This window comes from Leptodactylus fuscus, chromosome 5 (genome assembly GCF_031893055.1).
Source record: "Leptodactylus fuscus isolate aLepFus1 chromosome 5, aLepFus1.hap2, whole genome shotgun sequence".
Classification (NCBI taxonomy): domain Eukaryota; kingdom Metazoa; phylum Chordata; class Amphibia; order Anura; family Leptodactylidae; genus Leptodactylus; species Leptodactylus fuscus.
In genome coordinates, this window is record NC_134269.1 from 213715849 (window position 1) to 213743527 (window position 27679).

General features: G+C 47.1%; 2 protein-coding genes across 2 annotated transcripts; one reads left to right on the forward strand and one right to left on the reverse strand.

The window, feature by feature from the left end:
* The first annotated feature begins 3624 nt into the window (after positions 1-3624).
* PRDM4 (PR/SET domain 4) lies at positions 3625-15623 on the forward strand. The gene is made up of 12 exons (XM_075275260.1): positions 3625-3705; positions 7173-7293; positions 7554-7687; positions 7844-8029; positions 8920-9696; positions 9863-10012; positions 12999-13117; positions 13254-13339; positions 13419-13546; positions 13843-14166; positions 14268-14436; positions 15203-15623. Exons 3-12 carry the CDS (start codon positions 7555-7557, stop codon positions 15492-15494), a joined length of 2364 nt encoding a protein of 787 aa, XP_075131361.1. The 5' UTR covers positions 3625-3705; positions 7173-7293; position 7554; the 3' UTR covers positions 15495-15623.
* A 1707-nt stretch (positions 15624-17330) lies between these two features.
* LOC142204057 (aldo-keto reductase family 1 member B1-like) lies at positions 17331-27330 on the reverse strand. Its single transcript, XM_075275261.1, has 10 exons — positions 27206-27330; positions 23713-23880; positions 22822-22938; positions 22279-22356; positions 20948-21070; positions 20656-20762; positions 20347-20428; positions 20171-20254; positions 17855-17937; positions 17331-17567 (listed from the first exon to the last, which is right to left on the reverse strand). The coding sequence occupies exons 1-10, from the start codon at positions 27275-27277 to the stop codon at positions 17525-17527; spliced, it is 957 nt and encodes a 318-aa protein (XP_075131362.1). The 5' UTR covers positions 27278-27330; the 3' UTR covers positions 17331-17524.
* Positions 27331-27679: the final 349 nt, after the last annotated feature.

Sequence of the window (27679 nt, forward strand, 5' to 3'; positions counted from 1 at the left end):
TCTAAACTTCATGTATGATACTGTAGGGTATCTAAGCTTCAGGAGTGATACTGTAGGGTATCTAAGCTTCATGTGTGATACTGTAGGGTATCTAAGCTACATGTGTGATACTGTGGGGTATCTAAGCTACATGTGTGATACTGTAGGGTATCTAAGCTACATGTGTGATACTGTAGGGTATCTAAGCTTCATGTGTGATACTGTAGGGTATCTAAGCTTCATGTGTGATACTGTAGGGTATCTAAGCTTCATGTGTGATACTGTAGGGTATCTAAGCTACATGTGTGATACTGTAGGGTATCTAAGCTTCATGTGTGATACTGTAGGGTATCTAAGCTTCAGGAGTGATACTGTAGGGTATCTAAGCTTCATGTGTGATACTGTAGGGTATCTAAGCTTCATGTATGATACTGTAGGGTATCTAAGCTTCAGGAGTGAAACTCTAGGTTATCTAAGCTTCATGTGTGATACTGTAGGGTATCTAAGCTTCATGTGTGATACTGTAGGGTATCTAAGCTTCAGGAGTGAAACGGGTATCTAAGCTTCATGTGTGATACTGTAGGGTATCTAAGCTTCAGGAGTGAAACGGGTATCTAAGCTACATGTGTGATACTGTAGGGTATCTAAGCTACATGTGTGATACTGTAGGGTATCTAAGCTTCATGTGTGATACTGTAGGGTATCTAAGCTTCATGTGTGATACTGTAGGGTAGCTAAGCTTCATGTGTGATACTGTAGGGTATCTAAGCTTCATGTGTGATACTGTAGGGTATCTAAGCTTCATGTGTGATACTGTAGGGTATCTAAGCTTCATGTGTGATACTGTAGGGTATCTAAGCTTCATGTATGATACTGTAGGGTATCTAAGCTTCAGGAGTGAAACTCTAGGTTATCTAAGCTTCATGTGTGATACTGTAGGGTATCTAAGCTTCATGTGTGATACTGTAGGGTATCTAAGCTTCAGGAGTGAAACGGGTATCTAAGCTTCATGTGTGATACTGTAGGGTATCTAAGCTTCAGGAGTGAAACGGGTATCTAAGCTACATGTGTGATACTGTAGGGTATCTAAGCTTCATGTGTGATACTGTAGGGTATCTAAGCTTCATGTATGATACTGTAGGGTATCTAAGCTTCATGTGTGATACTGTAGGGTATCTAAGCTTCAGGAGTGAAACGGGTATCTAAGCTACATGTGTGATACTGTAGGTTATCTAAGCTTCATGTGTGATACTGTAGGGTATCTAAGCTTCAGGAGTGATACTGTAGGGTATCTAAGCTTCATGTGTGATACTGTAGGGTATCTAAGCTTCATGTGTGATACTGTAGGGTATCTAAGCTTCATGTGTGATACTGTAGGGTATCTAAGCTTCAGGAGTGATACTGTAGGGTATCTAAGCTTCATGTGTGATACTGTAGGGTATCTAAGCTTCATGTGTGATACTGTAGGGTATCTAAGCTTCATGTGTGATACTGTAGGGTATCTAAGCTTCATGTGTGATACTGTAGGGTATCTAAGCTACATGTGTGATACTGTAGGGTAGCTAAGCTTCATGTGTGATACTGTAGGGTATCTAAGCTACATGTGTGATACTGTAGGGTATCTAAGCTTCATGTGTGATACTGTAGGGTATCTAAGCTTCAGGAGTGATAATGTAGGGTATCTAAGCTACATGTGTGATACTGTAGGGTATCTAAGCTACATGTGTGATACTGTAGGGTATCTAAGCTTCATGTGTGATACTGTAGGGTGTCTAAGATTCATGTGTGATACTGTTGGGTATCTAAGCTTCATGTGTGATACTGTAGGGTATCTAAGCTACATGTGTGATACTGTAGGGTATCTAAGCTACATGTGTGATACTGTGGGGTATCTAAGCTACATGTGTGATACGGTAGGGTATCTAAGCTACATGTATGATACGGTAGGGTATCTAAGCTACATGTGTGATACTGTAGGGTATCTAAGCTACATGTGTGATACTATGGGGTATCTAAGCTACATGTATGATACGGTAGGGTATCTAAGCTACATGTATGATACGGTAGGGTATCTAAGCTACATGTGTGATACTGTAGGGTATCTAAGCTACATGTGTGATACTATGGGGTATCTAAGCTACATGTATGATACGGTAGGGTATCTAAGCTACATGTGTGATACTGTGGGGTATCTAAGCTACATGTATGATACGGTAGGGTATCTAAGCTACATGTATGATACGGTAGGGTATCTAAGCTTCATGTGTGATACAGGGTCAGGGAACCACACAGCATTTCTTTCTCAACAAACCCATTTCCTAAGCCGTATCTAAGCCTGTGATATCAGATATCTGCTAAACCATCCATCTCAGCTTATCATGCGTAAAGATGTCTGCTGTCCAGCTGTATCTAAGTCTATCACATGCGCTACTGTCTGCTGCGCTGCGTATCTAGTCTCACCATATGTGATACCTGATGTATCTAAATCTTCCATCCGGTTTATAGAATATCTGCTCCTATCCGGTGTGATCCTCTCTGCCGGCCGTGTATCTAAGCACTGTGTGATACATCACTGGATTCCCCGATACATCACATTCTAGGATACAATGTCGGAATATTTCCAGGGCTGATGATGTCACCCAGCTTTCCACGGACCCTGAAAGTCTTTGGCCAGTGAAGTCATTCTGCATACAGGGCGGAGCTATTGGCCGTGCAGGGTGTGTGGAGAGCTGGGTGACCGCCCCAGTGTGCCCAGTAATGAGGTCGTCTGACTCCAGGTACTCACCTCAGCAGTGCGGTTTCCTTCCAGCGTCCATGTCCTCCCCTTGCGCTGCCTCCTATGGGGAATGAGAGGGAGTCGCTGGTTATATCTGATGGGTGTCCTCCCCGCCCCGCAGACAGAGCCCCCTGGTGGGCGGGGCCATATCACGTTACACAGGGTGTCTGCGGGGATTGTGGCCGCATTATGGGCTTAGAGGCATCCGCTGTATGTGTGTACGGCCCTGAGATCACAGGGGAATCCTCACCTCACCTGCCGTAAGACGTAAAGGGGCACTCCAGGGGGCGCACTGGATCCTATGCACCGAGATCAGACTTAAAGGGAATGTGTCAACACAAAATAACGTTTTTATATTGAAATTTTTTTCTTTTTTTGCAGTTTTTTTTATATATAAATTTTCACTCTGGCCACTAAGCCTAATAATAGACTGACACTTGCCAATTTTGTAGCGGTTAGTAATCACCTCATTGACATCATAGACAGGATTACAATGGAGCCATCATTACATCACTACTAACAGATGACGTCACACTTTAGCTCCTCCCCCTTCTACAATCAAGGAATAGAAACAGATTAGAAAAACATTTAATAAATTGTCGATACATTTTGATTCTTATATTATGATGTCATACAGAATACTGTATTATATTATGATGTCATATCGTGATAAGAGAAGGTGACGCCCCCTCACTATATCGCGATAGACATGGGGACCACCGGCGCAGCCGCAGCCTCCCGTTTCCATGGCAACACCAGGGATGCCAGAGTATTCAGCGCCGCCACAGCCCCGCCCCTTCATGTGTGGCGTGACCTCCCTGCGGGCGGTGATTGGTCCGCGCGGCGTGCGTGACGTCACTTCCGCATGCGCCATCTTGGGAGTGGATACGGACACAGAGTTGTGAGGAGAGAAGGAAGAATGGCCGAGCGCGGCGCTAGGAGGGCCAGGTGTGAGTAGCGGCGGCCGGTGACGTGTCCCGGGTGTTTATATGGGGCGCTGATTATAAGGAGGCCCGGGGAAGGGGTTACACTGTGCCTGAGCTGCGGTGTAGGACTACAACTCCCAGCATGCCCCGCCAGCCATAGACTGCTTCCCTTTGTCATCTGTCAGTGTTATGTGTCCTCACGTGTGGATGGAGACGCCTCAGTAATGACAAAGCGACTGCACTAATTCCTCACATCGCTGTCTGCCATAGAATTACAGATATTGGGGGGTCTGGGGGTCCTGATATGTGGAAAAGGGGGCGCAGACATAATGACCGCTATAGCTCCTCCCACACCGCCCCAAAAACATCGTCATCTGCTTTATTATGTGATTACGTGTGACGGTGTGAGATTTACCTCAGTATCCGAAATATCACTGAGTGCGACCATTATTACACTCCAGAGCTGCGCTCACTATTCTGCTGGTGCAGTCACTGTGTACATACATTACATTACTTATCCTGTATTATACTCCAGAGCTGCGCTCACTATTCTGCTGGTACAGTCACTGTGTACATACATTACATTACTTATCCTGTATTATACTCCAGAGCTGCGCTCACTATTCTGCTGGTACAGTCACTGTGTACATACATTACATTACTTATCCTGTATTATACTCCAGAGCTGCGCTCACTATTCTGCTGGTACAGTCACTGTGTACATACATTACATTACTTATCCTGTATTATACTCCAGAGCTGCGCTCACTATTCTGCTGGTGCAGTCACTGTGTACATACATTACATTACTTATCCTGTATTATACTCCAGAGCTGCGCTCACTATTCTGCTGGTGCAGTCACTGTGTACATACATTACATTACTTATCCTGTATTATACTCCAGAGCTGCGCTCACTATTCTGCTGGTGCAGTCACTGTGTACATACATTACATTACTTATCCTGTATTATACTCCAGAGCTGCGCTCACTATTCTGCTGGTACAGTCACTGTGTACATACATTACATGACTTATCCTGTATTATACTCCAGAGCTGCGCTCACTATTCTGCTGGTACAGTCACTGTGTACATACATTACATTACTTATCCTGTATTATACTCCAGAGCTGCGCTCACTATTCTGCTGGTGCAGTCACTGTGTACATACATTACATTACTTATCCTGTATTATACTCCAGAGCTACGCTCACTATTCTGCTGGTACAGTCACTGTGTGCATACATTACATTACTTATCCTGTATTATACTCCAGAGCTGCGCTCACTATTCTGCTGGTGCAGTCACTGTGTACATACATTACATTACTTATCCTGTATTATACTCCAGAGCTGCGCTCACTATTCTGCTGGTGCAGTCACTGTGTACATACATTACATTACTTATCCTGTATTATACTCCAGAGCTGCGCTCACTATTCTGCTGGTACAGTCACTGTGTACATACATTACATTACTTATCCTGTATTATACTCCAGAGCTGCGCTCACTATTCTGCTGGTACAGTCACTGTGTACATACATTACATTACTTATCCTGTATTATACTCCAGAGCTGCGCTCACTATTCTGCTGGTACAGTCACTGTGTACATACATTACATGACTTATCCTGTATTATACTCCAGAGCTGCGCTCACTATTCTGCTGGTACAGTCACTGTGTGCATACATTACATTACTTATCCTGTATTATACTCCAGAGCTGCGCTCACTATTCTGCTGGTACAGTCACTGTGTACATACATTACATTACTTATCCTGTATTATACTCCAGAGCTGCACTCACTATTCTGCTGGTGCAGTCACTGTGTACATACATTACATTACTTATCCTGTATTATACTCCAGAGCTACGCTCACTATTCTGCTGGTACAGTCACTGTGTGCATACATTACATTACTTATCCTGTATTATACTCCAGAGCTGCGCTCACTATTCTGCTGGTGCAGTCACTGTGTACATACATTACATTACTTATCCTGTATTATACTCCAGAGCTGCACTCACTATTCTGCTGGTGCAGTCACTGTGTACATACATTACATTACTTATCCTGTATTATACTCCAGAGCTGCGCTCACTATTCTGCTGGTACAGTCACTGTGTACATACATTACATTACTTATCCTGTATTATACTCCAGAGCTGCGCTCACTATTCTGCTGGTACAGTCACTGTGTACATACATTACATTACTTATCCTGTATTATACTCCAGAGCTGCGCTCACTATTCTGCTGGTACAGTCACTGTGTACATACATTACATTACTTATCCTGTATTATACCCCAGAGCTGCGCTCACTATTCTGCTGGTGCAGTCACTGTGTACATACATTACATTACTTATGCTGTATTATACTCCAGAGCTGCGCTCACTATTCTGCTGGTACAGTCACTGTGTACATACATTACATTACTTATCCTGTATTATACTCCAGAGCTGCGCTCACTATTCTGCTGGTACAGTCACTGTGTACATACATTACATTACTTATCCTGTATTATACTCCAGAGCTGCGCTCACTATTCTGCTGGTGCAGTCACTGTGTACATACATTACATTACTTATCCTGTATTATACTCCAGAGTTGCGCTCACTATTCTGCTGGTGCAGTCACTGTGTACATACATTACATTACTTATCCTGTATTATACTCCAGAGCTGCGCTCACTATTCTGCTGGTGCAGTCACTGTGTACATACATTACATTACTTATCCTGTATTATACTCCAGAGCTGCGCTCACTATTCTGCTGGTGCAGTCACTGTGTACATACATTACATTACTTATCCTGTATTATACCCCAGAGCTGCACTCACTATTCTGCTGGTGCAGTCACTGTGTACATACATTACATTACTTATCCTGTATTATACTCCAGAGCTGCGCTCACTATTCTGCTGGTGCAGTCACTGTGTACATACATTACTTATCCTGTATTATACTCCAGAGCTGCGCTCACTATTCTGCTGGTGCAGTCACTGTGTACATACATTACATTACTTATCCTGTATTATACTCCAGAGCTGCGCTCACTATTCTGCTGGTACAGTCACTGTGTACATACATTACATTACTTATCCTGTATTATACTCCAGAGCTGCGCTCACTATTCTGCTGGTACAGTCATTGTGTACATACATTACATTACTTATCCTGTATTATACTCCAGAGCTGCGCTCACTATTCTGCTGGTGCAGTCACTGTGTACATACATTACATTACTTATCCTGTATTATACTCCAGAGCTGCGCTCACTATTCTGCTGGTGCAGTCACTGTGTACATACAGTACATTTGGATATTGATGACAATAGTGATATCTGAGTAACGGGCGGCCGCGAGTCACAAGAGGAAACCACTGCTGGCCTAGGGTGATCGGCTGGTTCGGGGCTTTATTAGGGGTTCTCCCAGTATATAGGACGCCTCTCTCCCTGTATTTACTTGTTTTGTGACTTTGTATGTTGCAGCAGCCCAGCCATGACCACACTTCACAGGCCAGTTACCATGGAGCCTCCTCATTGTCTACGGTGTCCACCTTTGTGTCTCGGGTGAAGATTCTTCTGAGAATGACAATAAGATCTGCCCCAGGTACAGATGTGTAATGTAAAATCTGTCAGCGGTAATACAGTAGAGTCAGGGAGGAGGGGGATGGAGCTGCAGTTATCTGTGTCTGAGACTGCATGCTGTGAGAGGGGAAGAGGTGCAGCTCTGGATGACATTGATGATGTTGGGTCCTGTATGCAGAGCTGTAAGGTAGCTGGTGCATTGACTGCCTGCCTGGGTGTATCTAAGGTTCTTAACCTTTGAGTGGCTGAGATACAGGATGTGTCACCCTTGTCTCTCCCCAGAATGAATGATCTGAACTTGAGCGTGGTGGGCATGGACCAGCTGAGCTCCTCCTCAGTTGCCAACACTCTGCCAGTCTCCGGAAGTCACCTTGGACTGACAGCTTCACCGCCACACAACACTCTTACCACGCCCGGTAGGTGAACCCTTGGGTCTGGAGTCCTGTAAGGGACCCACATATCTTAGTTCTGGGTCTTCTACTCCAGTCACATCCAGATCTGCATTACAAGATCCGTGTGCTGCCCCCTGTTGGGCGGTATTTTCTTACATCTTCATAATTGTCTCCCTTTAGGTTTACCCGTGGCGATTCCCAACCTTGGCCCGTCTCTAAGCTCGCTCCCCTCCACTCTGTCCGTTATGCTTCCAATGGGAATCAGCGAACGGGGCGTCATGTGTGGTCTACCAGAACGGAATTACACCCTACCCCCTCCACCGTACCCCCATCTGGAGAGCAGCTACTTCCGGCACATACTCCCAGGTATGTCTTCTGCAGCAATAACTCTCATTCTGTCTTTTTGACTCTAGCGCCTCATTTCACCAGGTCTGTCAAGTGATCCTGTAACCGCGGCCTGGCACTGATGCTGAGAAGTGTTTGGTTCCCCCCTCCCCTGAACAGTCGGCCAGTTTCCTCCCAGAGTTGCTGACCTCACTAACTCACATGCGCAGCATCATTCCTGGACTATTGTCTCCTTTTACAGCACGTAACTCTTCTCCTTGCGCTGACAGACAACGATGCTGAGTGGTGTAAGATCTGAACGTTCTGCCGTATGTGCTTTCTACTCAGTCATACATGCTGGGTGTGAGCTCTGTGTGTCCAGGATGCTGCCTTTACTTAGCTGTCATGTGTCATTCCCGGACTGACTTCTCCTTCTACAGCCAATGAGGAATCTCCTCTCCTGTGCTGACAGACACTGATGCTGAGGAGTGTTTGGTTTCCCTCTCCCTCCTCCTGCAGAGTCTGCCACGCGTTCTCTGCTTTACCTTTACACTCATACACAGGCTGTGTTATGTTTCACCTCCCCCCCTTGTTTAGTATCTTCCTTACCTACAGACTGTGTGACTTGCCCTATACCTGATAACTTGGATCCTTTCCTCTTCTCTCCACTCTCTCTAATTTGCTATGTCCCACCTCTTGCCCCCTTTTTGCTTTTATCTATAACCCTGATAAAATAGAAGGAAGGAGCTACATCCCGGAGCTGTGCGCCCTGGATTTCTCTCAGAAGCAGCAGGACAGTCCGCTAGGTGAAGCAGTTGCACAGACTCTACACCAAAATACAGCCAAATAATAGGAAATTTTTATTAAAGACTGTTTAGAAAGTTGCTTGATTCCTCTCCAGATGAGGTAAACGTCTTCCTTTTTCTTCTCAGGAATCTTGTCGTACCTGGCAGACCGGCCCCCTCCTCAGTACATCCACCCCAGTACGTTGAACGTTGACTCTAATGGCGGCCTTGCCGTATCCACCAATAATCCCTCTCTGGACCCGTACCAGTCTGGGGGCTCTGTAGGACTGGAGGCAGGAATAGTATCCCTGGACTCGCGCTCAGTGGGTGGACATGCCGGACAGAGCTTACATCCCAGCGATGGCCATGAGGTGGCGCTAGATGCTGGGATCAGCATGGACAACGTCTCCCGGGTGAACAGCCCTATCACCACCGACCACATCACAGAGGAACTGACCATAGAGGGGGTGACGGGGGAGCACGGACAGATCACCAGCGTGTCACGTTCCCACGAACCTCTGACTGTGGATGCCAACCTACCTCCCGATGCCGTGGGCCACGCTGGAGTCCTGCCATTGCACAGCGGGTCACTGGAGCTTCCTGTCGTTATGGAGTCGGAGCATCACATGGGCGCCAGGTCCAGCATGTCAGAAAATTCTCTTACTGACGCCATCCACACCGTGGCCTTGAGCAGTAACCCCGTCAGCGTGGCGCTGTCTACCTCACACCAGCTCTCCTCCCTGACCTCAGTGTCTTTACACGGGAGCGGCATCACCCTGGAGCCCGTCACTGTGGCCTCCATCACATCAGACGTCTCCCTGCCCGGCGGACACGTGGACACGGGGAACCTGACGTTCGTGCCGGCGTCGCTACAGATAGACTCCAACTCTAACAAGGAAAACATGGCCACCCTGTTCACAATTTGTAAGTAGGTTCCTGATCAGAGTCACAAACTTGGTTTAACCCCTGACGTAATAGTATTTCAATGGCTTTGACCCTGATATACTGTTACGCCTAGGTGATCCTGTGGGCACTGCCACCATACCCATACGGCCCAGAGTGTATAATTTTGTGTCTTTCCCCTTTACAGGGTGTACTCTATGTAACCGGGCGTATCCCTCTGACTGCCCTGAGCACGGCCCGGTCACCTTCATACCAGACAGCCCCATCGAGAGTCGGGCGCGCCTGTCACTTCCCAAGCAGATGGTGCTGAGACAGTCGGTGACAGGAGCTGACGTGGGTAAGAAATGAGCCAAAGCCGTAATTTATGTAAAACAGAATCTGACACAGAGATCCAGATCTCCAGCAAATTAAATGCTAAAATTCTGTCTGCCTGCAGCCACCACTAGAGAGAGCTCACTGCATATAGATTATACAGCCACCACTAGAGGGAGCTCACTACATACAGATTATATAGTCACCACTAGAGGGAGCTCACTGCATATATATTATACAGTCACCACTAGAGGGAGCTCACTACATATAGATTATACAGTCACCACTAGAGGGAGCTCACTACATATAGATTATATAGTCACTACTAGAGGGAGCTCACTACATATAGATTATACAGTCACCACTAGAGGGAGCTCGCTACATATAGATTATATAGTCACTACTAGAGGGAGCTCACTACATACAGATTATACAGTCACCACTAGGGGAGCTCACTACATATAGATTATATAGTCACCACTAGAGGGAGCTCACTGCATATATATTATACAGCCACCACTAGAGGAAGCTCGCTACATATAGATTATATAGTCACCACTAGAGGGAGCTCACTGCATATAGATTATACAGCCACCACTAGAGGGAGCTCACTACATACAGATTATATAGTCACCACTAGAGGGAGCTCACTGCATATATATTATACAGTCACCACTAGAGGGAGCTCACTACATATAGATTATACAGTCACCACTAGAGGGAGCTCACTACATACAGATTATATAGTCACCACTAGAGGGAGCTCACTGCATATATATTATACAGTCACCACTAGAGGGAGCTCACTACATATAGATTATATAGTCACCACTAGAGGGAGCTCACTACATGTAGATTATACAGTCACCACTAGAGGGAGCTCGCTACATACAGATTATACAGTCACCACTAGGGGAGCTCACTACATACAGAATATAGTCACCACTAGAGGGAGCTCACTACATATAGATTATATAGTCACCACTAGGGGGAGCTCACTACATACAGAATATAGTCACCACTAGAGGGAGCTCACTACATATAGATTATATAGTCACCACTAGGAGGAGCTCACTACATACAGATTATACAGTCACCACTAGGGGGAGCTCACTACATACAGAATATAGTCACCACTAGAGGGAGCTCACTGCATATAGATTATATAGTCACCACTAGAGGGAGCTCACTGCATATAGATTATACTGTCACCACTAGGGCGAGCTCACTACATATAGATTATACAGTCACCACTAGAGGGAGCTCACTGCATACAGATTATACAGCCACCACTAGAGAGAGCTCACTACATACAGAATATAGTCACCACTAGAGGGAGCTCACTACATATAGATTATATAGTCACCACTAGAGGGAGCTCACTGCATATAGATTATACTGTCACCACTAGGGCGAGCTCACTACATATAGATTATACAGTCACCACTAGAGGGAGCTCACTACATATAGATTATATAGTCACCACTAGAGGGAGCTCACTACATATAGATTATACTGTCACCACTAGGGCGAGCTCACTACATATAGATTATATAGTCACCACTAGAGGGAGCTCACTGCATATAGATTATACTGTCACCACTAGGGCGAGCTCACTACATATAGATTATACAGTCACCACTAGAGGGAGCTCACTGCATACAGATTATACAGCCACCACTAGAGAGAGCTCACTACATACAGAATATAGTCACCACTAGAGGGAGCTCACTACATATAGATTATATAGTCACCACTAGAGGGAGCTCACTACATATAGATTATATAGTCACCACTAGAGGGAGCTCACTGCATATAGATTATACTGTCACCACTAGGGCGAGCTCACTACATATAGATTATACAGTCACCACTAGAGGGAGCTCACTACCTATAGATTATATAGTCACCACTAAGGGAGCTCACTACATACAGATTATACAGTCACCACTATGGGGAGCTCACTGCATACAGATTGTACAATCACGACTAGAGGGAGCTCACTACATACAGATTATACAGTCACCACTAGGGGCCACTTGCTACATACAGAATATATAGTCACCACTAGAGGGAGCTCACTACATACAGATTATACAGTCACCACTAGAGGGAGTTCACTGCATATAGATTATACAGTCACCACTAGGAGGAGTTCACTACATATAGATTATACAGTCACCACTAGAGGGAGCTCACTACATACAGATTATACAGTCACCACTAGGGGCCACTTGCTACATACAGAATATATAGTCACCACTAGAGGGAGCTCACTACATACAGATTATACAGTCACCACTAGAGGGAGCTCACTACATACAGATTATACAATCACCACTAGAGGGAGCTCACTACATACAGATTATACAGTCACCACTAGAGGGAGCTCACTACATACAGATTATATAGTCACCACTAGAGGGAGCTCACTACATACAGATTATACAATCACCACTAGGGGCCACTTGCTACATACAGAATATACAGTCGCCACTAGAGGGAGCTCACTACATACAGATTATACAGTCACCACTAGAGGGAGCTCACTACATACAGATTATACAGTCACCACTAGAGGGAGCTCACTACATACAGATTATACACTCACCACTAGAGGGAGCTCACTACATACAGATTATACACTCACCACTAGAGGGAGCTCACTGCATATAGATTATACAGTTACCACTAGGAGGCGCTCACTACATACAGATTATACAGTCACCACTAGGGGGAGCTCAGAATATACAGTCACCACTAGAGGGAGCTCACTAAATACAGATTATATGCAGACACCACTAGAGGGAGCTCACTACATACAGAATATAGTCACCACTAGAGGGAGCTCACTACATATAGATTATACAGCCACCACTAGAGGGAGCTCACTGCATACAGATTATACATTGATCTCTATAATAACACAGTGTACAGTGAACTCCCACTAGTGGTGGCTGCAGGATTTGCAGCTCTTCTGATAGCTCCTCCTCCTCTTCTTCTTCTTTTAGGAGTGTGGACACAGGAGAGTATTTCGGTCCGGACCTGCTTTGGACCTTTAATAGGACAAGAGAGTCAATCTCTAGAAGTTGCCGGCTGGACTGATAAATCTGCCAACCACATCTGGAAGGTAAGACCTATCAGCACCATAACTCCATGCCTGTCCTTGTAGTATAGAGCCCAAGAACTATGGTCATTCTAATCTGGAATAGAATTCCAGAGTGTCAGTGATCAGTGACACTGTGATTTTTTTTTGATTATCGTAGATTTACAGCAACAACGTGATGGAGTTCTGCATCATAACCACAGACGAGAATGAATGTAACTGGATGATGTTTGTCCGGAAGGCGAGGTATGCCGGCGATCGCCCCTCGCTTATATTCCGCCGGATTCTTCTCTGCCACTGTTATGACCTTTGTCCTTGTTTTAAGGAACCTGGATGAACAGAATCTTGTGGCTTATCCCCATGATGGGAAGATTTACTTCTACACCACCCGGGACATCCCAGCACAGGAGGAGCTGCTGTTCTACTACAGTCGGGACTACGCCCAGCAGATGGGTAATACTCTCATCAGATTAGGATGGGGGTGCGGGTACAGGGCCCTCACTGACTTCAGTGGACAGCTGTGTAATATGTGGCCCCACCACTATATATTGGGTGCAGGAAGGGGATAGAGAGGACTCTGCAGCCGCACAGTTCTCTTTAGGATCAGACAGACGGCTTCATCAGCGCTCTGCCTGATCGATCCCCTGAGCTGGGGCTATTTGTGATCTACTTAGAGGGGACGGTGGTCATCTTGTGGCGATCATGTGATCATTCTGCGGTTTTCCCCTGACCCTTGTGATTTACCCCAGGTCTCCCGGAGCAGCCAGAGATGCTGCTGTGTCACTGTGGGAAGGAATGCTCGTCCTACGCCGAGTTCAAGTCTCACCTCAGCAGCCATATTAATAGTCACCTCCCCAGCGAACCCCTGAGCAGCGAGGACACTGGCCAAGCAGTGACCCCCAGCAAAGAGCGCAAGTGGAAGTGCACGGTGTGCCCCCGATCCTTCTCCTCCTCCTCCAAGCTCAATGTGCACTACATGGGCCACATGGGCATGAAGCCCCACAAGTGCGAGTTCTGCAGCAAAGCGTTCAGCGACCCCAGCAACCTGCGCACCCACCTGTGGATCCACACAGGTAAGCCCCGCCCACTGCCCTAGGAGGGCACATGGGTCTATGCAGGTCCCATTCATTGGCAGGCGCTACAGATTTTGGTTTTGTTTTCCTTTCCTCCTCAGGCCAGAAGAATCACCGCTGCGTGCTCTGCGGCAAGTCCTTCACCCAGAAAGCCCACCTGGCCTCACACATGGTGACCCACACGGGCGAGAAGAACCTAAAATGTGACTTCTGCGAGAAGATGTTCATGAGGAGGCAGGACCTGAAGCAGCACATCCTCACGCACACTCGGTGAGTCGCCACTAGGTGGCAGCCTGCTCCATCGAATAGAAACAGTCACAGTGTATGTAACGTAATGGGTTAATTTAAAGCGGTACTGACCTAGACTGTCACAGATTCTGGGATTTTTTTTAACCCCTGATCAGCCACCACTGCCAGTCAGATATCAAAGAGCAGCCTCTTCCCTGAACCAATGACATCACGTTCATTGGTCGCATGGTAGAGCTGAGCTGTACTACCGAGCACAACCACTCGTCAATGGGCGGCGCTGTGCTTGGTATTCAGTGACGCAAAGCCTCGTCATACAGCAGATGTTGGACCCTGACCTATCCTAAGCACACGTATGTTACATGCAGGACCATGCACCTTACATCAGGGCAGGAGTAGAGCTGACGTGGTTTGCAGTGGAACTAGTACATGTAAAGGGCATGCCCATTTGGACCATCCCTTTAAGATTGCATACGACTGGGCTAGCATTAAAGGGATTGTTGGGAAATGTGATACTGATTGCTGCGGCCTCTTCACGACTTACCAGGGACAGCGCCATACATTGTATAGTGGCTGTGCTCGGTATTACAACTTATTTGGGTTGCAGCATGGTCATGTGACCAGCGGATGTAAGAGGAAGTGGAGTTCAATATAACACAGGCAACCCCTTTAAGAGGTGGGGAGGGGAATCCCAGCAGCGCAGAGTATTTCAGGTTCAGGACACTACATTGAGACCGCAAAAAGTGCGTTTTCTTATCACCCCGTTATTTACCATCCCCCCCCCCAACAGAGAACGACAAATCAAGTGTCCGAAATGCGACAAACACTTCTCCCGAACGAACCATCTCAAGAAACATCTGAACTCGCACCTAGGGAAGAGAGACTACGTGTGCGAGAAATGCTCCAAGGCCTTCCTCACCAAATACCACCTCACCCGACACCTGAAGATCTGCAAAGGTCCCAGCGCCGCCCCCCTCACCGACCAAGACGAGGAAGAGGAGGACTCCGAGGAGGAGGAGGAGTTACTCAGCTCGGACTGCACCGTGTTCACCACGGACGCACAACTATCCTCGCACACGTGACACAAGCTCTATTTATTTTATTTATTGTGTGCGCGCCGGGACCCATACAAGCTCTTTTCGTGGCCGTGTCCCCCCAGCGAGGGGCCGCGTGTATATACTGAGGCGTCTGTGTGTAATTAAACAACATGTAAAGTCTTGGAAAATATTGGTGAGGAGCAAGAGGCGTTCTTATTCCTACACACGTGTGTCTCCATGGTAACAGACTACAAATGTAATGTATGTACACAGTGACTGCACCAGCAGAATAGTGAGCGCAGCTCTGGGGTATAATACAGGATAAGTAATGTAATGTATGTACACAGTGACTGCACCAGCAGAATAGTGAGCGCAGCTCTGGAGTATAATACAGGATAAGTAATGTAATGTATGTACACAGTGACTGCACCAGCAGAATAGTGACCGCAGCTCTGGAGTATAATACAGGATAAGTAATGTAATGTATGTACACAGTGACTGTACCAGCAGAATAGTGAGCGCAGCTCTGGGGTATAATACAGGATAAGTAATGTAATGTATGTACACAGTGACTGCACCAGCAGAATAGTGAGTGCAGCTCTGGAGTATAATACAGGATAAGTAATGTAATGTATGTACACAGTGACTGCACCAGCAGAATAGTGAGCGCAGCTCTGGAGTATAATACAGGATAAGTAATGTAATGTAATGTATGTACACAGTGACTGCACCAGCAGAATAGTGAGCGCAGCTCTGGAGTATAATACAGGATAAGTAATGTAATGTATGTACACAGTGACTGCACCAGCAGAATAGTGAGCGCAGCTCTGGAGTATAATACAGGATAAGTAATGTATGTACACAGTGACTGCACCAGCAGAATAGTGAGTGCAGCTCTGGAGTATAATACAGGATAAGTAATGTAATGTATGTACACAGTGACTGCACCAGCAGAATAGTGAGCGCAGCTCTGGAGTATAATACAGGATAAGTAATGTAATGTATGTACACAGTGACTGCACCAGCAGAATAGTGAGCGCAGCTCTGGAGTATAATACAGGATAAGTAATGTAATGTATGTACACAGTGACTGCACCAGCAGAATAGTGAGCGCAGCTCTGGAGTATAATACAGGATAAGTAATGTAATGTAATGTATGTACACAGTGACTGCACCAGCAGAATAGTGAGCGCAGCTCTGGAGTATAATACAGGATAAGTAATGTAATGTATGTACACAGTGACTGCACCAGCAGAATAGTGAGCGCAGCTCTGGAGTATAATACAGGATAAGTAATGTATGTACACAGTGACTGCACCAGCAGAATAGTGAGCGCAGCTCTGGAGTATAATACAGGATAAGTAATGTAATGTATGTACACAGTGACTGCACCAGCAGAATAGTGAGCGCAGCTCTGGAGTATAATACAGGATAAGTAATGTAATGTATGTACACAGTGACTGCACCAGCAGAATAGTGAGCGCAGCTCTGGGGTATAATACAGGATAAGTAATGCAATGTATGTACACAGTGACTGTACCAGCAGAATAGTGAGCGCAGCTCTGGAGTATAATACAGGATAAGTAATGTATGTACACAGTGACTGTACCAGCAGAATAGTGAGCGCAGCTCTGGAGTATAATACAGGATCAGTAATGTAATGTATGTACACAGTGACTGCACCAGCAGAATAGTGAGCGCAGCTCTGGAGTATAATACAGGATAAGTAATGTAATGTATGTACACAGTGACTGCACCAGCAGAATAGTGAGCGCAGCTCTGGAGTATAATAATGTATAATCTAGGAGTACCTTATGTAATACTGTCATATCATATTCACATCCTCCATCATCGCTGACCAGTTATGAAACACCCGACCCATTGAGAACACTGGTTTATTACATATATATACTACAGTACAAAGAAGCTGGACTGCTGTTCCGGTTAATGGAGTGTGAAATTTCCAATGCCCGAGGATAGTAATAGCTATGAAAACAACAATACAACCTAATGGAACTAGAAAAGGCAAAAATAACTGAACACAATGGCAGGTTTAATACTGGTGAAATGTCGCCTCAAAACTCAGCATTGAATGGATAATCCTGGTGCTTCTTGGCTCTGAAACAAAAGAAAAAAAAAAAAGTCTCATTTCAACTCAGATACAACATCGCCTGCAGAGTGGAATGAATAATGTAATGTTATGTTATCCCTTTAAGACAGGAGTGTGCCATGTGTACTATGCTCAAGTTCCCTTTGTTTCACTATAGACTGCTCAGTGCAAATCCTGCTCATGGAGAAGATCTCATCATCCTCCACCTCAGGAAGGGGGTGTAAGTAACATCCAGATAGTAGGGACAGGGCGGTTTCTAAGTATCCAATCTGCTTTAGCAGACAGTTTTACTTACGAGGATAAAGCACAAACTCTCCAACCCCGCTCAAAGCTGAAAATATCCTTCATCTCATCTGGGGTCAGCTCAAAGTCAAACACCTGGAGAACAAAGAGACAAAACTCATTAAGAAGAGAACGAACTGCAAATCCTGTGTTATACTCCAGAGCTGCGCTCACTATTCTGCTGGTACAGTCACTGTGTACATACATTACATTACTTATCCTGTATTATACTCCAGAGCTGCGCTCACTATTCTGCTGGTACAGTCACTGTGTACATACATTACATTACTTATCCTGTATTATACTCCAGAGCTGCGCTCACTATTCTGCTGGTGCAGTCACTGTGTACATACATTACATTACTTATCCTGTATTATACTCCAGAGCTGCGCTCACTATTCTGCTGGTGCAGTCACTGTGTACATACATTACATTATCCTGTATTATACTCCAGAGCTGCGCTCACTATTCTGCTGGTACAGTCACTGTGTATATACATTACTTATCCTGTATTATACTCCAGAGCTGCGCTCACTATTCTGCTGGTGCAGTCACTGTGTATATACATTACTTATCCTGTATTATACCCCAGAGCTGCGCTCACTATTCTGCTGGTACAGTCACTGTGTACATACATTACATTACTTATCCTGTATTATACTCCAGAGCTGCGCTCACTATTCTGCTGGTACAGTCACTGTGTATATACATTACTTATCCTGTATTATACTCCAGAGCTGCGCTCACTATTCTGCTGGTGCAGTCACTGTGTATATACATTACTTATCCTGTATTATACTCCAGAGCTGCGCTCACTATTCTGCTGGTACAGTCACTGTGTATATACATTACTTATCCTGTATTATACTCCAGAGCTGCGCTCACTATTCTGCTGGTGCAGTCACTGTGTACATACATTACATTACTTATCCTGTATTATACTCCAGAGCTGTGCTCACTATTCTGCTGGTGCAGTCACTGTGTACATACATTACATTACTTATCCTGTATTATACTCCAGAGCTGCGCTCACTATTCTGCTGGTGCAGTCACTGTGTATATACATTACTTATCCTGTATTATACCCCAGAGCTGCGCTCACTATTCTGCTGGTACAGTCACTGTGTACATACATTACATTACTTATCCTGTATTATACTCCAGAGCTGCGCTCACTATTCTGCTGGTACAGTCACTGTGTATATACATTACTTATCCTGTATTATACTCCAGAGCTGCGCTCACTATTCTGCTGGTACAGTCACCGTGTACATACATTACTTATCCTGTATTATACTCCAGAGCTGCGCTCACTATTCTGCTGGTGCAGTCACTGTGTACATACATTACATTACTTATCCTGTATTATACTCCAGAGCTGCGCTCACTATTCTGCTGGTGCAGTCACTGTGTATATACATTACTTATCCTGTATTATACCCCAGAGCTGCGCTCACTATTCTGCTGGTACAGTCACTGTGTACATACATTACATTACTTATCCTGTATTATACTCCAGAGCTGCGCTCACTATTCTGCTGGTACAGTCACCGTGTACATACATTACTTATCCTGTATTATACTCCAGAGCTGCGCTCACTATTCTGCTGGTGCAGTCACTGTGTACATACATTACATTACTTATCCTGTATTATACTCCAGAGCTGCGCTCACTATTCTGCTGGTACAGTCACTGTGTACATACATTACATTTCTTATCCTGTATTATACTCCAGAGCTGCGCTCACTATTCTGCTGGTACAGTCACTGTGTACATACATTACATTACTTATCCTGTATTATACTCCAGAGCTGCGCTCACTATTCTGCTGGTGCAGTCACTGTGTACATACATTACATTACTTATCCTGTATTATACTCCAGAGCTGCGCTCACTATTCTGCTGGTACAGTCACTGTGTACATACATTACATTACTTATCCTGTATTATACTCCAGAGCTGCGCTCACTATTCTGCTGGTACAGTCACTGTGTACATACATTACTTATCCTGTATTATACTCCAGAGCTGCGCTCACTATTCTGCTGGTACAGTCACTGTGTACATACATTACTTATCCTGTATTATACTCCAGAGCTGCGCTCACTATTCTGCTGGTGCAGTCACTGTGTACATACATTACTTATCCTGTATTATACTCCAGAGCTGCGCTCACTATTCTGCTGGTACAGTCACTGTGTACATACATTACCTTACTTATCCTGTATTATACTCCAGAGCTGCGCTCACTATTTTGCTGGTGCAGTCACTGTGTACATACATTACATCTATATACTGTTCTTTGTATGTAGCCTATAGATTGGTTACCTGGAAGTTCTCTTCTATACGTGCAGCGGTTACAGATTTGGGGATGACGACCACGTTCCTCTGGATATGGAAGCGGATCAGGACCTATTGGAATCCATTAGTGTGTTGTGTCAGTATCATACAGGACGTAGCAGTATCTGTGACCTCCCCCCCCCCACCAGTACGGTGTCACTTACCTGGGCAGCCGTCTTCTTATGTTTGGCAGCGATGTCTTTGATCTTGGGTTCTTCTAGGAGTGAGGGGTCCTCTGGTTTGGCCCTTTAAAAAAAAAAAAAAGTCTATAGAACTGTCAGTGATACAATCATCCATATTCCAGGGTGGCAGGTGACCCCAATTGTATGCAGTGAGCTCCACCTAGTGGTCACTGTATATACTGTACATTAGAAACACATAACCCTGAAGTTTTTGGAATGAAGTCATGGAGAGGCTTCTGCTGTTCCGGACCCCGACCTCCCGAGTCAGAGACTGATCCCTATCTCACTAACCATGGTCGGTCTGGTGACCCCAGCGGGCTGTACGCGGTCACAGCGATGCCTTTGGATTGACAATACTCAATGAGCTTATTCTGAGTCAGGTACGGATGACATTCAATCTGCAACACAAGCCATGAGAAAACAGTCAGAGAGCACCAGAGGGGGCGCCACTCAGGCCATACAACCCCAATGTCAACGATCCCCAACATCCAGCCCCAAATAAAAGCCGTAAGTGATGTCTTAGGGTTTCTACAAGCCTTGTATTTCTAAGTGTCCTGTGACTTGTAGCGCCCCCACGCCCTACCTGGTTGACGGCTGGTTTGTACTTCAGGCCCGGCTTGTTCAGCAGCTGCTCTACTTGGCAGTGGTTGAAGTTGGAGATTCCTATGGCCTTCACCAGCCCGGCGTCCACCAGCTCCTCCATACCCTGATGGCGGCAAAAACACGGAAAAGTCATTATAAAGGGGGAGACGCAGCGCTCTGCACACAGCTCAGTCTGCAACAACTAGCCAGACAATGAGGAGCTGATCTGAGGCCCGCAATACCACACCCCATAGTGGCCACCTCGCAATACCAAGCCACACCCCATAGTGGCCACCTCGCAATACCAAACCACACCCCATAGTGGCCACCTCGCAATACCAAACCACACCCCATAGTGGCCACTCCACAATACCAAGCCGTACCCAATAGTGGCCACCCCGCAATACCAAACCACACCCCATAGTGGCCACCCCACAATACCAAACCACACCCCATAGTGGCCACCTCGCAATACCAAACCACACCCCATAGTGGCCACCTCGCAATACCAAACCACACCCCATAGTGGCCACCCCGCAATACCAAGCCGTACCCCCATAGTGGCCACCCCGCAATACCAAGCCGTACCCCCATAGTGGCCACCCCGCAATACCAAGCCATACCCCATAGTGGCCACCCCACAATACCAAGCCGTACCCCCATAGTGGCCACCCCGCAATACCAAACCACACCCCATAGTGGCCACCCCGCAATACCAAGCCGTACCCCCATAGTGGCCACTCCGCAATACCAAGCCGTACCCAATAGTGGCCACCCCGCAATACCAAGCCGTACCCAATAGTGGCCACCCCGCAATACCAAGCCGTACCCAATAGTGGCCACCCCGCAATACCAAGCCGTACCCAATAGTGGCCACCCCGCAATACCAAGCCGTACCCAATAGTGGCCACCCCGCAATACCAAGCCATAGCCCATAGTGGCCACCCCGCAATACCAAGCCGTACCCCATAGTGGCCACCCAGCAATACCAAGCCGTACCCAATAGTGGCCACCCCGCAATACCAAGCCGTACCCCCATAGTGGCCACCCCACAATACCAAGCCGTACCCCATAGTGGCCACCCAGCAATACCAAACCACACCCCATAGTGGCCACTCCACAATACCAAGCCGTACCCAATAGTGGCCACCCCACAATACCAAACCACACCCCATAGTGGCCACTCCACAATACCAAGCCGCACCCCATTGTGTCCACCCCGCAGTAACAAACCATCCCCGTAGTGACTGCAGACTTCTATGAAAAGACGCTCTAGAATCCTGACAAGGGAGAAGACTTGGTAACAGCTCAGCACTTCCGGGTACTACCTACCTCCCAGGTATTTAAGAAGTGGGTGTCACTGGGTATCACCAGCCCCTGCTCATCAGTGGGGAATAACGCGTCTCCGGCCTGCCAAGGAAATACATGCAGATCAGTGAACAATACAGACACTGCCACTAGGGGGAGCTTACTGTATGCGGAGCAATGTAAATTCATCAGGTACAGTATGCAGAGCTCCTCCTTGTGGTGGCCAAAAGCAAACAAAATGTTATAATTTAAGTTTTCTATGATGCACAGTCCTTAAAAGATACCGAGTACGGTCCACTCCATGTCCTTTGCAGTGTATACTCCACAATCCCAATGTTGTGGCCACTGCCGCGGTCCTGCAGAGGTGGCTACACTTGTGCAGATCCTATTCTATGCAAGGACACTTTTGGACTCTTAGTCCGGGGAATCGAAACCCCGACCATCAGATACTTTGGATACAGGATATGGCTCTATAGTGAGAAAACCGCTTTAATTCAAGGGGATGCATAGTTCCCCTCCAACTATATACTTCTATTCAATAAGAGGGCGGTCACCCCATGGTCTTACCTTGAATCCCGTTGGCCAGTGGATCAGGTAGAGGTCCAAGTAATCGAGCTTCAGGGCAGCCAGGGTTTTTTCGCAGGCTCCCCTGACCATAGATTTGTCATGGTAAGTTGACCACAGCTAAAAAATTATCAGGGAAAAAAAAAAAATGACAAAGCTTCAATCAGCGGCCATTTTTCTTTTAAAGGGATCCTATCAGTCACACACTATTTTTTCTAGGTACCATGTTGGAATAGCCTTTAGAAAGGCTATTCTTCTCCTACCTTTCCTTTTCTTCTCCGCACCCCGTTTACCTACAATCCCGTTTTTTCTCGGTATGTAAATGAGCTCTCTCGCAGCACTGGGGGCGGGCCCCAGCGCTCAAACAGCACTGCTGCAAGAGAGCTCTAGCGCCGCATCCATCTTCATCAGCAATGAGGTGTTCACTGCGTCTTCTTCCGGAAGTCTTCTTACTTCTAGGCCTAAGGGCAAGCCGATTGCACAAGCACAATACTGTGGAAGCGGCCATTTTTCTTGTGGCCAGCAGGCATGTGCAGTCGGCTTACCCTAGGATTAAGAAGACACGGTGAAGACCTCATTGCAGATGAAGATGGAGGTGGCGCTGGAGAGCTCTCTGGCAGCATTGGGGACGCCCCCAGTGCTTTTTGAGTGATGGGGCCCGCCCCCAGTGCTGCGAGAGAGCTCATTTACATATCGAGTAAATAGAGATTGTAGGCGAACGGCGGCGCGGAGAAGAAAAGGAAAGGTAGGAGACGAATAGCCTCCTATCTAAAAAAAGCTCAGCTTCATCTACTTGCAATACCAGTCTCTGCCACATGGACAGCAGTGGTGGCATTTTTTGAAGATGGGCCACGGGGGGGGGGGGGGGGGGGGGGGTGTCTATTAACCCTTTACCTTGCTAGTGACAAACAGCTCCTCCCTCTTCAGGACGCCTTCCTTGAACTTCTGCTGAATGCCTTCCCCGACTTCGTTCTCGTTCTGGTAGACAAAGGCGCAGTCGAGGTGTCTGTAGCCGACTTCTAAGGCCTTCGTCACCGCGGCGGTCACTTTCCCAGGCTCGGACTATGGGAGACAGTAATAAGGAGAGGACTGGTTACCCACATTTTAGTAAGGGCCATACAGGGATGGGCTATACCTATAGGTGTAAAGTACAAAAATGTTGAGGTTTTATGGCTTTATTGGGCAGTAAATCCTATTAATAGGGCCCGTATGGTCCATAGGTAACCCAAAGAGGTAATAAACAGGTTAGAAAGCTGCTGGCGATTCACTATGAGGGGGTCACGCCCGAGGAATCCTTTCACCCCATGCTATACTGTAATGTCTTGATAGCTTGGGGCCCAAAAACTCATCCAGGACCCGTGGGCTCGGGGAGGGGCCGAGCCCATATCTGCCTCCATACAGCGGCCCGACATGGTCTATTCTGGGGAATATCAAGTATTCGACTTCAAACGAGGCGACGACAAAGACCTCAGTGTCTCCTCACCACAAACGGGTGGCAAATCTGTATTTATCGGATCTCTCCACCATGGCGAAAAAACGCGTGACCCAGACGAGGCAGAAGGGACGCACGGGTTCGGCTGCAAACTAAAAAAAAAAAAAAGCCCTGTGTCTGCTCGGTTTACATAACCGATACGAAAAGCGAAGTAAATGATCAAAAAAAGTGTAAAAAGTCTCATAAAATTATCATCAAGCGAATGAGTTATTTTAATTCGTTCCGTAATAAATTTATCAGTCGCTCCGGAGATTTCACGCTCCTGCGCTGACATTGCTGCGGTGTCTGCTGGGATCAGAGGGCCTGACTATCCCGCTGGCTGAACGCTATATGGCGGGACGCTGAGAATCTAGTTGATCTCAGAGGAGACTCGACCCACCGCGAACACCTCTACCTAGACGAGGCGATCCGTTCCGGTTCACGTTTCCCTTCTATGCACCTCACAACCATTACTTGTCTCCAAAACCACGCCGTTGAGCTACAACCAATTCACAAGTGTGGTCTTAGTCGTCTAGCAGATGCCCTTTAGTCACGGAACACGTAAAGCGGGCCTTAAAGGGGTTTTTAGGACCATGAAACCGATGGCCTGTCCTTAGGATCAGCTCGAAGAGTTCGTAGCCTTCAGGTGATCTCCCAGACCTGCGACATCACATGGTCAAGCTGCAATACCAAACACAGCCACTAAACGATATGTGGCGCCATTCATGGAACGACCGACGGACGGATAGAGGTGTCAGTTGTCTGACCCCCCCCCCCCCCCCCCACCTATCCAAAGGGCAATGCAGTACGCTCATAGAAACTTCTTTGACCACATCCTCAAGACAACAGGAACCGAGACCGATAAGGAGAAGGAAGTGGTCACTTCCAATCATCCCGATTATTTCCCGACAACTTAGTTCCTCCTACTCCATGTCAGGGCTAGGGGTCACTTCACACAATAACAAAATGCAGCACCCCCTCCCCTCGATCAGCAAAAAAGCTGCCACGGCTTACGAGATACCCATGGGCAGGTCACATGCACTCCTGGGTACAACCAAGTGTGCAGGTAGGGGGGGGAGCCGTGGTCAGACACCTCTTTAGTTACCGCTCATCTCCCCAAGAACAGAAAGATTGTACATGTTGAAATCCAACGGCCTGATCCTTATCTTCCCCCCTGACATCTACCATCTCGGAGGTCAACTCAACTTTGTGGGTCACAAAATGATCAAAACAAAATCCAAATCTCCACGTCGGCGGCGTCTGAGGTCTTCACTAAGGAGACGTCGCGGCACAGTCAGGACGAGGGACAAGGGTTTAGGACCCACGCATTTTTCCATTGGATCAAACCATAGGAAGGAGAAGGGGGGGGCAACGCTTTATACCAGTGGTGTGTACGAGGTCACAACCCCTTATAGGGGACTTTTGGGCAAATGGTTGCCCCCGCCGGTCACATCTAGTGACCACACGTCCTCCGCTGCCCTCACATTGGTCCTTACAAGTGGTCCCAGTCCAGCAGTTCAGTCCTCCATCCAAACTTAAAGGGGGTCTTCAGGACTAAAAACATTGCATCACATAAAGATCCATGGGGGTCCGCCACACAGGACCCCCACAGAGCAGCTCTTTACAGCGGCATGGGATGATACGTTCATTGGTCAAGTCCCATTCAAATAAAACGGCCGAGCTGCAATACCAAGCACAACCACTATACAATGCGTGGCGCTGTGCCCGAACAGGCTGCAGCCCCTACACCAATAATTTACCCAGGAAACCATGTTAAAGGGGTATTCCAGTCACAGCAGGTTACCTGTTTACAAGTAAAGGGGGTCTGACCACCAGAACCCCCACTGAGCACAAGAACGGGGGTGTATTTTTGTGATCAGTAGGGGTCTCAAAGGTCGGATCGCAACAATCAGCAGAACAGGGGGTGACATGGTGAGACTGGAATACCCCGGATAGTCTCATGGACACGGCCAAGTGTGGCCGAGGGAAGGGGGAAAGCCGAATAGAGATCCTGGGTCGTGTGTACGAGGCCTTATGTGTGCTGCAGTAGCGCCACCGTGTGTCCCCGCATAGCCTTCGCCTTCCTAGTCCTGAGGCCAGGGCACGGCCGATATTAATAGCCCCACAGCTGCGGGTCACGTATAATCCCTCCGCACTATTAATAGTTGCCATAACCGTGGCCACCAGACCCGCCATTGTCCTGGCAAACCCCCCCATTATACAGATTGCCCCAATGGGACATCGGATTGTCCGATCCGGGAGGCGGAGACTGAATCCTACATATGGGCGACCCCTCAGTGTCCAAATTTGGGACAACCCCTTACCTGAATGAGGCTAAGACGCAGTACCACATACAGCCTATCGACAAGGGTGGCGCCACACCACCAGTCACATGACCCGATCACCTCATCCAATGAGTGTCGCTAGATGTACACAGTCATATAACGGTCACGTGACCTGACTACGGACGTCACATGACCCGAACACTTTATAGAGAAGGGCAAAAAAATTTTTTAAAAAAACTAAAATAATTCCAAATTTTGCCCAGAAAACGGGTGACTGGGCGACTACGGGAGACCCTCAGACCCCGGACTGCCCCCTAATGGGTTGGATGTGCAGCTGCGCTCGGGCCCCATCACCGGAGGGGCCCCTGGCACCACAATTATGGCTGACAGGGCACTTTTTTGGTGTTGCCATGCAAACCTGGACTGTCACGACTTCTAGGAGTTCACAGATACGGTCAGATGGAAAAAAAAATAAAAATAACGCATGCTATTGAACCAGTCAGGCGGTAACTTAGTAGAAAAGCCGCACCGTGTGACCGGAGTTGTATTAGACGCTGGGTTCAGCCTATAGGAGCGGGAGTGACAGCAAAGGGTTAACACTTAAAGCGGCAGCAGAGTGACGGCGCCCTACCTTCCACGTCCCCAGGCCCACGATGGGCATCTTGGCCCCGGTACTGAGCAGCACAAACTCGGGTCCCTTCATGTCTGCGGCCGCTCTGACTGACTGACTGACTGACGGCCGGAGCGCTGCACCACAAGCAGAAGCCACAAGAGAAGGCGCCCGCCGATTGGCTGCACGATGGGTGTGAGGAGGAGCTGATTGGTGGAAGAGAGGAGTGGGCGGGGACTCAGCTCGCACGGGCGGGAGGTGACAATGAACTTGAATTAACCCTTCAGGGGCGAGATTGGTCTGTGCCCACGTGGTGCAGGTGCCGGTATGTGATAGATATAGGGGAATGTTATCGTGACACAATATAGACCATGGACAGGGGTACAGGAGGTCATATAGGGGTACACTAGGCTATATATAGGGGTACAGGAGGTCATATAGGGGTACACTAGGCTATATATAGGGGTACAGGAGGTCATATAGGGGTATATTAGG